Source organism: Brachionichthys hirsutus, chromosome 13, assembly GCF_040956055.1.
Source record: "Brachionichthys hirsutus isolate HB-005 chromosome 13, CSIRO-AGI_Bhir_v1, whole genome shotgun sequence".
Lineage (NCBI taxonomy): Eukaryota > Metazoa > Chordata > Actinopteri > Lophiiformes > Brachionichthyidae > Brachionichthys > Brachionichthys hirsutus.
The window spans coordinates 3,854,941-3,866,713 of NC_090909.1; the positions used below are offsets into that span (position 1 = coordinate 3,854,941).

General features: G+C 44.6%; 3 protein-coding genes across 3 annotated transcripts; 2 read left to right on the plus strand and 1 right to left on the minus strand.

Annotated features, from left to right (window-relative positions):
• The first annotated feature begins 318 nt into the window (after positions 1–318).
• Positions 319–4,186, plus strand: aste1b (asteroid homolog 1b). Its single transcript, XM_068747036.1, has 6 exons — positions 319–556; positions 1,111–1,377; positions 2,070–3,037; positions 3,156–3,381; positions 3,541–3,733; positions 3,894–4,186. The coding sequence occupies exons 1-6, from the start codon at positions 319–321 to the stop codon at positions 4,162–4,164; spliced, it is 2,163 nt and encodes a 720-aa protein (XP_068603137.1). The 3' UTR covers positions 4,165–4,186.
• A 398-nt stretch (positions 4,187–4,584) lies between these two features.
• klhl7 (kelch-like family member 7) lies at positions 4,585–8,631 on the minus strand. Its single transcript, XM_068747037.1, has 12 exons — positions 8,389–8,631; positions 8,187–8,293; positions 8,001–8,090; positions 7,672–7,796; positions 7,290–7,465; positions 6,725–6,899; positions 6,335–6,477; positions 5,991–6,231; positions 5,701–5,902; positions 5,211–5,308; positions 4,958–5,141; positions 4,585–4,772 (listed from the first exon to the last, which is right to left on the minus strand). The coding sequence occupies exons 1-12, from the start codon at positions 8,512–8,514 to the stop codon at positions 4,589–4,591; spliced, it is 1,851 nt and encodes a 616-aa protein (XP_068603138.1). The 5' UTR covers positions 8,515–8,631; the 3' UTR covers positions 4,585–4,588.
• A 254-nt stretch (positions 8,632–8,885) lies between these two features.
• Positions 8,886–11,614, plus strand: si:ch73-345f18.3 (uncharacterized). The gene is made up of 4 exons (XM_068747608.1): positions 8,886–9,040; positions 9,514–9,592; positions 10,080–10,301; positions 10,870–11,614. The coding sequence occupies exons 1-4, from the start codon at positions 8,990–8,992 to the stop codon at positions 11,265–11,267; spliced, it is 750 nt and encodes a 249-aa protein (XP_068603709.1). The 5' UTR covers positions 8,886–8,989; the 3' UTR covers positions 11,268–11,614.
• Positions 11,615–11,773: the final 159 nt, after the last annotated feature.

The window sequence follows — 11,773 nt, forward strand, 5'->3', positions numbered from 1 at the left end:
TGCCTAACCTGAACATGCACATCAACTTGCATGAGAAAGGCGGCCCTGGGTTAACAACGAGACCGCTAGCATCGTTGCTATCGTCGCTGTGGCGTCCCCTGGTGGGAAGAGCTGAAGATACACGGTCGTCGTCGTGTCTGTGTGAGTTTGTTACGAGTCTTTTCCATTGCATTCCATAGTTAGATCTGCTAACCTACAAACTACGCCACACCCTGAAACGAGACAGGACTGAGAGGCTTCTGCGTGGCACTGCGATGGCAGCGTCTCTCAGATGGACGAACTCACATCTCACTCGATGTTTTTCTAGGCTGATATTCGATGGGTGTCCGGGGGCTGACCACCTTTGTGGAGGAGAACAAACCTTTGCTTCAAGATGTGAAGTTCAGGGACAGTCGTCTGGTTATTGACGGCTGCAGTCTGTATTACTCCCTCTATTTTAACCACCGTTTGGACCTGCTGCACGGAGGGGACTATGATGCCTTCGCTTGCCTGCTCAACCAGTTCTTCTCTGCGTTGTCAGAATGCAACATCCAGCCGTATGTGGTGCTGGACGGAGGTAAGGACCCAGACGACTGCAACGCCCCTTTAGTTCCTGAATGTCTTGACTTGTGGGGGAAAGCTTCCCTTGCAGCGCAATCACACTTGGAGTGCGCGCTGTACTTCCTCTACCTGAGATGCACTGCGTATGGCGTTACTACGTACATTTGGTCCTGTGAGCTTTCACACCACATACGAACCGAACCAGGGTTCCCTTGCAAGCAAACCGAGAGTTTGCTTGTTTGGTCCGCACCAGAGTTCGGACGAACTTTCACACCTGCCCAAAAGGAGCGGACCATCCGAGGAAACGAACTCTGGTCTGTTTAAAGCGGATCAAACGGCAACGGTGTGAAAGCGACTTTAGCCTAGGAGAACATGCAAACTCTGCGCAGATGGGATTCGAACCTAGTACCTTCTTGCTGTGAGGTGACAGCTCTAACCACTACGCCACCATGCTGCATTTTGCTCATGTTTGTCAAAATAATCCAAGTTAATTTGAACCTGCACCAGTCTAAGTTTATTTGCAGTTACAAACCCATCGTAATTTAATCTTCTTATTTGTGTGGTTTTAAGGTTGCGACCCCAGTGACAAGAAGTTTCCCACTTTGTGCCAACGCCTTCTATCCAAAATAAGAGAGGCGGACAAACTTTCTCATGGCCGCGGTGGTTCTGTTCTCCCCATCCTCGCAAAGAATGTCTTCATCGAGGTTCTCATCCAGAGAGGAGTCCCACTGGTCCAGTGTCTGTTTGAGGCTGACTGGGAAATCGCATGTTTGGCTCACCAGTGGAAATGCCCAGTTCTGTCCAATGACAGTGACTTTTATGTGTTCGACCTGCCAGGTATGGATCGTGACGGTTTTATCACGAATGATAGTAACTGTGCTGTCCTCACAACGCGTGTCCTTGCGTGATGCTAGACAGCCAGATGACCCTCAGGAAGACTCCGTACGCAAGGCTTTCTTTTCTTGCTTTATGAAGCTCTTCTATCATGCGGTAACTGACAATTGAGCAAAGAAAATACAATCACTATTTATAAAAACGTACATCTCATGCTAAACTTACACAGCAGGCTAATACAACACTACAGCTAACGAAGACACCAATTAGTTTACAACTTGTTTTTAGGAAACATACTAACATCTTATCTTACATCTATAATTCAATGTTTATACACAAATACTTACAAAGACGGTCATTGTCCAAGGTTCAACGTTAGCCATGGTCTCTGCGCGACCAGAAAAAACGGCATAGATCATCTATGTAAGGGAAGAGCACCCACTCTGCTAATAAAAACAACGATCCCCATTTAAGATGATGTCTCACTCTGGACCTTTTTACACATAGCTTTCTCAACACTATCTAAATACATGATATACAATGAAGCACGAACCTGTTCACACCTTTAACCATCTTTTTAAGCATACAAAACTTGAATTCACGGATGTCTTTGAACGAAAGACATAACAGTAACAGTCTCTCACACTGTGCATTACACATCACATCTTGTGTGTGTGCTTTGTTTTCTACCTCAGGTGGTTTCCTGCCACTCAATTCTTTCCACTGGCCCAACCTTAAGGGTAAAGCTTCTCAACGCTACATCTCGGCTCAGCGCTACACCACCAATGCGCTGTGTCGCCGGTTTGGCGGCATGAACTGTGATTTGCTGCCGTTATTCGCTGTCCTGGCCGGTAATGACTACGACTGCCCGAAAGACGTTGAAGCGCTCCTGTTGCGTTTGGATGCCGGCGCATTCGGGAGAGGTGGAGCCAGGGGTTGGAGTCGTTCTTCCCGCATTGAGCGCCACCTCCTTTGGCTGTCTTCTTTTTCATGTGCAGCACAGGCCCTGGAGGAAGTAAGCCGTCTAATGAAGGAGGTAACGGGAGCTAGCAAGGGCAAGAGGAGAGAACAGGATGGCGGCCTTAGTTCGCAGCTATGGGCAGGCATGCAGGCGTATCACGTCGCCTCTGAAAGTTCCCTGGATCGCTGGTTTTCAGTTCAGGTACCCCCTGGAGGCAGTACCAGTACCCCCTCAGTGCTGCCAGAGCGCCTGTTGCTGGCAGCAGCACAGGGGCTGTTGGATCCGACGGTGGTAGATGTTGTTGTGTTGCGCCGGGCCCTGCTCTTCCCACAGGTAGAAAACAGCAAGCTGGCCAGCAGCCACCATTGTGCCAGGTCCATACGGCAGGCTGTGTATGGGATATTACTGCAGGGAGGCCAAGTTGTCCAAACACAGGACATGAGGGTAGACGAAAACATCAGCCGAGGTAGGAGAGGTGGAAGAGGGCGAGGGGGGCGGGGCTTGAGAGGTGGCCATACTGCTGACGGTATGACTTTAAACACAGAGCAAAGTGTAAATGTAGCAGTTGGTGCAGCGCAGGTTCGGGTCTCCCGTGTCCAAATGTTTGTGGAGGAGTACGACCGTCTTAATCTGGACCTGAAGAAAAACCAAGTGGAGGCACGGACACCCAGAACCCCCATCCACCTGGATTCAATCAGCCAGGTAAGCATGACGACGAAAAGCCGGTTCTCAAATGCGACCATTTTGATTTATATCAACTGGAAATGTGCAGATTTCATAGAAATTACTCGTGTTACTTTGATTCTGCAATTTCATCCAGACTTCTGCAGCCGTTCGTCTCGGTGTCCTTTTGGAAGTCCTGGGGACAAAGGAGACTGCGCTGGCTGCTGTTCCCCTCCACCTGAGGCTGGCTGCGGCAGTGACGGCCTTTTGGATGCGAGAGGCTAAACCAAAGCCTTCACTGTCCCACCTCCAGGCTTTGGTCTTGGGCTTGATGTATGGAGAGCTCTCCTGGAACATCCTGCCTGGAACTTCTTACTATCCCGGTTTGTTGTGTTCTTTATTTTGTGTCCTTTCACAAAGTTAATAGATACCAAATACAGCTCAATAACAAGTCAAATGCAGTAATGCCTTATTGTCGAGGTATTACTGCATTAATCTTCTTTTGTATCTAAAAACTATATGACTACTGTGTGTCCTCGTAGTCCCACAGCTCGGCTGGGCTGCAGAGCAGAGGGTGCTGGAAAGGCTCGACGGACTCCGTGTGAGGCCGGGGTCGAGGCCGGGGTTGAATGTTGGAGCGCTTCACTGTTTCAGTCAGTGGCAGGCCTGCTTCTGTAGCGCCTCGTGGTTGAATCAGTTATTGCTGCTGCCAATGCCTGAACCCCACCTATCACGGTAAGGCATGGGGGACCATAAAGAGTTTTTGGGGGGGGGCACTCAAAACATTTACAAAGAAAAGAAAAAAAGCAACTGAGACAATGCACACGGGCTTAATATCAATCGACGCCAACACATGTAGGAGCATTCATATCTTTTACTCCCCTGTGCGTCTCAGGCTGTTCAGCGGCACCTTGGTTCACGGCATCGTCGGCTATCTCGAGGGCCAAGCTGCCGAATCGCTCGTTGCTGGGAGTTCCTTGTCTCAACGGATCTACTCTACTCTGATGGAAGCTGTACGAAGCGGCAGCTCGAGAAATCACCGTTCTTCTTCGGCAAGACGAGGGGGGAAAAGAGGTAGAGGACAGGGAAGAAAAGAGAGAGGCGGAAAAGGAGGGATGGAAGGGATAAGCAACAGATTTTCCCTTCTGATGAGTGAAGAAGTTTGAGTTTTATTCCTGATTGATGAGGCAAAGATCAATGATGCATAATGTCAAGCTTTATTTGAACAAATAATCACATTCCAGTGTTTTAACATATATAATCATATATTTACTACTAACCGCATAAAGCTGAGAATAAAATTGTTATTCAAATTAAACCGATACGAAAACAAGTCAAATACAGTACAATATATCAGAAAGAAGAGTTCGCCATTCATCAGTCCTAAACAAATCTAACAATCTCACAAAAGTCTTTTCAATGAGCGAATTAAATTCACGTCAAACACAACATGTCAACATACGTTTTGGCACTTCAAACATAATGAACACAACTTAGTCGCCTAAATACACATGAATATTTACATTAGTATGCACCGTCGTGGTGCGGACGAGTCTTTGCAGCATCTTAAGTCGACTGACGACGTAGCTTCTACGTAGCTGCTGAACCTTTGTCCTGAGAGGACGCTGAGGCAGAGGCAGAGGAAGCAGCCGCTGCGTGCGACTGAGAGTCTATGAGGTCCGTGTCCTCGTCTTCGTTGACTCCACAGGTGTCGACCACACAGATTAGGCAGCTGGTGACGGAAAATGCTTTCACTTTGCTGGAAATCACCCACCTGAAAGGAGACGTCGGGAGAAAGAATCCGACTTTCAGAAATGGCAGTGTAGTCGGAGGTAGCGTGGTCGGATTCAAGGTTCAGACGGTCGTACTGAAAATCTGCAATTAGCTCAAGTCTTCGTAGCGAGAACATTTTCAGTGAAAAAGACATCCGGAACTTCTAATTTGAGTCATTGCACACACCTGTCGGTGTCGGTGTGGTACTCCAGGACGTTTCCGAGCCGCCCCACACCTTGGAACCCCGCCAGCACGTAGATGACATCGCCGACTGCTGCACACTTCACCGTCATGCCTCGCCACGGCATCGGCGAAGCAGCGTGCCACTCATTAGTGGCAATGTCATAGTACTCCACAGAGTCCAGGCCTCCTGGAAAGTAAGCGTGGATGTTCAGTCGTGCTGTTAAAGCACTATTCATTCACCGTCGCCGTCCCTTACCCACTGCCCCCTGCCCTCCGACAGCATAGATCCGGTCGTTGACAACAGCCAGCCCGTGGTTCTTCCTGGCTTCTCTCATGCCACACAACTCCCTCCATCTGAGGACAGATAAAAAAAAAAAACATTTAGAATTATAACATAACATTATGGGATTTACCTCTTTGTGTACACCTGAAATGTTTTTTTTTTAATCGTTTTTATGGAGCGGTGCCGATGATGTCACGATCTGATGAACCCATCGGATAGAAAAATACAAAGAACGCCATTTTATCCTACTTTTTGAATTTTTAGAAATGCATAGGTTTTATAAAATTACATTGATGTGACCATACAGATATCCAAGTAAAATGTGTTCATAATGTTCATAATAGACAGAAATAAAAGCAACTTATTTTCCCCATCTTTTCATCATTTCATCTTACGAGCTATCAAGCCCGTGGCAAAAAGTCTGACGCTCTTTACGTGCGCAGGTTTCACCCATCTCACTTACTTCTGCGTGCTGGGGTCATAAACCTCACAGTTGCTGACGATCTTGCCGGAGACATTGTTGCCCACAGTCCCCCCGCAGACGTAGATGTGACCGTTGGCCTCCACTGAGCCGTGGCTGCAGCGCGCCATCAACATGCTGGCTTTCACCTGCCAGGACTCCGTTCTCGTGTTGTAGCATTCAAAGAGGTTGAGGGCGGAGCTGCCTGCAGACACGGTAAATAACACGCCCCAGATCTATTGAACCTGAATCCCTGGTCTGACTTGCATCCCGTCCTCCTTCCGGTTGCTCACCGACTTCTGACCCTCCAGATGTGTAAATCTTGCCCTGCGCGGCGCAGGCTGCCAGGCTGTCGCGAGGTGTGGGCGGGCCCAGCTTGGAGTACCAGCTGTCCTTCAGGACGTTGTAGCAATCCATCCGCTTGATCGGGAAGAGCTGCGAGCCCCCCAGGATGTAGACCACGTTGTCCCAGAAAACCGCCGTGGCATCCCTGCGCTTCTCAAAGGGACAGCGAATGTCTGTCCAGCTGTAGTCCTGCAGAGAATGCCAAACTGTAACTTTATAGTATAAATGAATATATATGTAAATACTACCAACCCGTGTGGATAAAACGTGTTTTACACGTGGACCTCAGTACCTTGGGGTTGAAATACCGGCAGGACAGAGGTTGTGAGCCTCCGAACAGAGCGATGCGGTAGTCGTGCTTCTTGCGACGCGCTCGGCTGCTTTCTCCGAGATCCTCCCGATCCTCCAGGGACAGCAGATGGTAGCGCATCCCACCTGGGGGGGGGGGGCTTAATACTTAAATGACCATTCTGTGATAGACTTCATTCTATTGAAATACTTTTTTCTCAGTTCAACTGTGACTTAAAAAACAGCCACAACACCACCTGTCAAAACATTTAACTTCACCCTTAATGAATAACAAACCACCCACTCCTACATTTTCCTCACACGTAACGAAATGACTTGATATTTGCAGCCTTTTCTTTGTTGTTAACTGCGGTCAGTGTGTATTGTGACTCACTGATGACCATCTTGAGGCACTGCGGGTTGTCCTGGATGAGCGGCTCAGCCTGTACCGTTTTGGAGAGGAATGTTTTGGACACTAGAGGAAAGCGAACGCATCCCAACACCTCCACGATGTACTGCTGTCGATTACACGCGTCGTACTTAAGCCAGCGCACCGCCGCATCATAAATCTAAAGAAAAAAAATACAAAACCGGTGGTAACATGATTTCAATACACTATTGAATACAGTTATCAGGAGCATGAATGTTTCCCAATGAAACGAGTGGAAATTATTGTGCACATACCAGGGTTATAATAGTTTTGGATTTTTAATTATAGTTTAGTTTTAGTTAGTTTTGAATTTGTTTTCTCTAATTCAGTTAGTTTTAGTTAGTTTTTAGAGTGGATTTGTTAGTTTTTATTAGTTTTAGTTTTGTTTTTATTAGTTTTTATTAGTTTTAGTTTTGTTTTTATTAGTTTAATTTAGTTTTTATTAGTTTTAGTTAACGAAAATGTTTTTTCAATTCTAGTTTTCGTTTTTTCGTTAGTTTTCGTTAACTATAATAACCCTGGCACATACCTGAGCCTCAGCACGGACGGTGAGTTTGTCCTGGTGCAGCAGATGTGTGAGCTGCATGACATCCAGTTGCAGGAACTCATCCAGTTTGTAAACTTCAGTGAAATGGAGCTGGAAGAAGTCTTCTGCCGCTGCCTTCATCTCAGGACAGTCCATACAATCTGCCAGGGCAGAAATCCCTGCAGGAGGGGCGGGAGACGGATGAGTCAGGTGGGGTCGGGATCAAGATGCAGGTGCAGGAAAAATCTTTTATCCAATCTCTATGCGTCAAGTCAAGCGTCCTTCTAATAGAATAATTGTCGCTGGTGGCTCAATAAATAAAAAGACAAATGAGCTCAGCAAATTAGGGGTAAAAGCAAGACTTAGATTGTATTCATGTCCCGACCGAGGCAGTTTGTTGCATCGATTTGTCCTTTGAGGACCTCCACACACATCTTTTTCACAGGCTCAATCTGGTACTGGTTGGCTGCATCCAGCAAAGACTGGACGTTACTGCTGTTGACTGAGATCCTGATGAACACACACACACACACACACACATGCACACACACACACACACACACACACACACGCACACACACACACACACACACACTTCATTATCAAATCGGTATTTTTCCTGAGATGAAAGTAAAAAGTGAATGCTCTAATCATCTGCAAAGTTTAGGTACTCTTCCCATAACGTTGGCATTTTGATGCTCTCCATTTTCTTACCGAGCTGTGTAGATAAATTCAATCAACAGTTCAACAACATCAGGATCAGCACTCCTGAGCTCCACCTCATGGGACGTTGACTCCATCATTCTGGCTGGAGGGGAAGAGATTCAGGGATGGCCTCCATGGGTTCAATGTACGGAACACCAAATATAACATTCGTGTTAATTTGATTTATGTTAAAACTTACTCGTAAACATGAGGCTGAAGAAGTGGCTGGCAGCAGCTAGCACCACTCTGTGGGCAGGAAAGTGTTTTCCCTGAACCACCAGGGTCACGTCACATAGAGTACCCTAAAAAGACACACACAGAACACAAGTCAGTGCATTCCTGACGTTTTGCATTCTCTCTCTCTCTCTCTCTCTCTCTCTCTCACGCACGCGCACACCTGCTTCCTTAGGTTGTTCATAACTCCCATGATGCTCGACAGCTGTTTGTACTCCTCTTTGTTTTCACACTCGCACTCAGTGTTCATGGGGGTCGTCGGTTTTTCTTGAGAGGCTACCCCCGTCATTTCAGCAGTTGCTTACAAACAATTCAGTAAAATAAAAAAAAATAAAAAAAATAAAGGCTTCCGGCAACACTGCCAGCAGCGGCGTTTGCGCTAGCAGTAGCCTGCTAGCTTAACGAACGCGTATCCGAGAAGACTCACAAAGGGAAGCTTACTAAAGATGGACTTTTCTTCCCAGTTGTTAAAATAATGTCAAAATGGCGTATATTTTAAAATACAACCCAGCTGTTGTCGTTCACTTCCGCTTCTCGTTCTTCTTCTACGGTTTTAATCTCGGTAACTTTACTGGCACTCGCGCCATCTACCGACAGAAGCTGCGAAATTACACATTTGCCTTTCCCGTTTTTCTTTTTTTTAAGGAATGCGGAATTACTGAAGTTATCGTTTGGCGCTGGCTTAGGTATGTGGGACTACAGAATCATTGTTAGAAATAACTGACCCAAAAACAAACTGAGAGCATAGAGCCGAGCGGTTAACAATGCTTCGTTTGCCCTGTTGTTGCTGTTTCTCGGATGAAAACTCTGACGAGGTACGTTGTTGAAGTTTGTCAGAATAGGATTAGAAGAAAGTGGTTTCAGTTAAATTCAGACGAGAAAGCTTCACTCTGAACTGTTTCAATGATTAAACCCTTACAGATTGCTTTATAGAATGCATGAACAGTAAACAACAGCCACCGAGGAAGTTGTCACAGAAATCCTAACAATCTTTTAATTGTTTCTTATTTAAGGATTTTTGTTTGTTTGTTGCTATAACCAGAATTTTAGTGTTCTCTGTTCTGACACAAACACAACGTGACACGACTGAACTTTGAATTGTCTCCATAAATGCTCAACGAAAGAAAGAGATGTGCGTCAGTAATAGTTCGCTGATTTTATGACAATGTCATGACTTGCATCCAGATCAATGAAAGCTCTACTACCGCTTTATGTTTCTTTCTATAAAAAAAATTGTGCCAATAAAAAAACCAAAAACGTTTCTGGGTAAAGAAATCTGTCATTTCAGAGGGAGCCTCTTTTGCAACCCAGACCGTCTGACTTGAGTGGAACTGGATCAGCCAGGCAAGCCCGGCCAGCACACAGCGGTACACCGACTTACTAAATGTTTATGTGACGGGCTCTCAAACCTGTGTGCATTTCCATACAATTATTTATACAAATGTTTTCCTGATCTTTTTTTTTTGTTTTTATTTCATTTTTAATGTCTGCCATGGTGATAATTGATGATGTTGGCAGAACCTTTTAGGTTCATGAAGTTGATGTTACTAATCTCCTATATGTTTTACTATTGTGATTCTTGGGTAATTAATTTTGTAATTAATTGAGATATAGTTTTTTTTATTTATTGCATATTCTCTTTATCTACAGCTCAATACTTTATATATATTTTTTATGATTAGCAATTGCGATTCATGGGGTTGGACTCTGGGTTTACATTGATTTATTTGATGGAATATTGCTATATACTGTATATCTCAATACATTTTGAATGCAAATTAAATGTACAAATTAGTGCAACAAGTGTTCCTTTTGTGTGTTTTTGTTGCGTGATACTCCTTTTTCTTCCCACAGACGCACAAACCGCTAATCGGATTGGCAAGCTGTCAATGAGGAGAGTGTGTGTGCCAGAGTTAGACCAGATGTTTTGTGACGTTGCTGAAACCTTCAATGACCAACAGGAGCACTATGAAGCTATGGTCAGACACATCAATAATGTGCGCCAGATCTATGGTTGCAACTACAATGATACCCTAACTTTAACTCAATGCCTGCGCAAGATCTCAGAGGAGCATGGTACGAGATTTTTCACACACCTTGGAGTATTTTATTTTAAAAGCTTTTAACCTAGGGCTAAATAAACTTCATACTTGCACAGTCCAGGCATATTCCAAATGGACTAACCTCAACTCAATCACAGGGCAGCCTGGTCCTTCACCAGAGCAGGGTTAGCGACAAATTTAAAGGATGTATTTTAAAAATCAAATGATGATGATGAATATATTAATTAGATAGAATGTTAGAGTACAAGTACAGTCACACAGTAGCATGTATTACAGTACAAATAAAGTCAAACATCCTGTCTAAGAGGAGCATTTCAAAAAAGCCCTTGCGGTCTTGTTTCCGTTGAAAGTCTTTAATAAACACCTGGCTAAAAGATGGAATGCAAAAAAGAAAGAAAACATTACTCTCAGGCTGGTATAAATACCGTGTGAATATTATAGCCCTAAGCTAAACATATTCTGTTTGATACCACTTACAACCCTATACAAATACAAACCAAGTGATTGTAGCATTATTTTTCTGTTTCCTTTGCCTCTCTGATTTGATGTCTAATTTCTATCCACTATCCACTATCCACCAGAGGCCAAATACAGAATCTCCCTCAGGATAAAGGGTTATGATTTCTTCCTCAGTGTGGATCCTGTGGGGTCATCTTTGGAAAATTTGGAGGAACAAATTCCTCCACACCTGCAAATGGCTCAGGATGAGCTAAAAGGCATTTCTGAGCGTGCCAAGGCTACCATCTCCAAAGGTACCTCGCTTCAAGAGTTAATTGGCTGGCTGCTCCGTAGCAGCGATCAAATGGCTGCGCAAGTGAAGGGGTCTGCAGCCTCTTACCAGGAGCAAGAAAGGCTGAATGAGAACCTGGAGGAAAACACGAATGAAGTGAGGAGGGCAAAGGAATTGTCATCTGGATACAGACAAGGAGCCGGCGAAGTGTTCACTGAGGCTGCAGAGATTTCAGGGGCTTGTCTGTAGTTCTTTGATATTTTAATTTCAATACACCACTGAAAAAACAAATATGCAATATAAGTTGTTATTGGTATCTTTATACACCAACCATGAAAAGTAAGAGTGAATCAGAGTTGATGTGTAATATTTTTTCCTGACCTCATTCTGGATCTAATCCAGATTGAATTTTGTGCTGAGAAAGATAATCCAGGATCTCTTCTGAATCATCACCAAAAGTTTAATCAGCCGTAAGATTCCCAACATTTCCTGAAAATGTTTGATGTGATTTTATTCGCTAACATTAGGGGGCACTGCACACTTTGTTTTTTAAATGTAATACTCTAATACTCTAAAACTCTATTTCTGAGAAATTGTACCACATGAATAAAGATTCACTTAATCCATAAATCATATATGAGAAAATTATTTTTCCCCACTCAGATTTAGGGTTGTATAGAATAAGTATAAAAGTAAAGTACTCTAGCTATGAAGGACATGAATTAATAAGGACACCAGGAGACCTCAGATTTGCT

Coding starts and splice junctions, on each gene's coding strand:
- aste1b (XM_068747036.1), top strand. CDS start 319: ATGGGTGTCCGGGGGCTGACCACCTTTGTGGAGGAGAACAAACCTTTG. Junction 3,382..3,540: donor TGGAACTTCTTACTATCCCG/GTTTGTTGTGTT, acceptor GTGTCCTCGTAG/TCCCACAGCTCGGCTGGGCT. Junction 3,734..3,893: donor CCTGAACCCCACCTATCACG/GTAAGGCATGGG, acceptor TGTGCGTCTCAG/GCTGTTCAGCGGCACCTTGG.
- klhl7 (XM_068747037.1), bottom strand. CDS start 8,514: ATGACGGGGGTAGCCTCTCAAGAAAAACCGACGACCCCCATGAACACT. Junction 7,797..8,000: donor GAATTTATCTACACAGCTCG/GTAAGAAAATGG, acceptor TGTGTTCATCAG/GATCTCAGTCAACAGCAGTA. Junction 4,773..4,957: donor TACCACACCGACACCGACAG/GTGTGTGCAATG, acceptor GTCTCCTTTCAG/GTGGGTGATTTCCAGCAAAG.
- si:ch73-345f18.3 (XM_068747608.1), top strand. CDS start 8,990: ATGCTTCGTTTGCCCTGTTGTTGCTGTTTCTCGGATGAAAACTCTGAC. Junction 9,041..9,513: donor CGGATGAAAACTCTGACGAG/GTACGTTGTTGA, acceptor CTGTCATTTCAG/AGGGAGCCTCTTTTGCAACC. Junction 10,302..10,869: donor CAAGATCTCAGAGGAGCATG/GTACGAGATTTT, acceptor ACTATCCACCAG/AGGCCAAATACAGAATCTCC.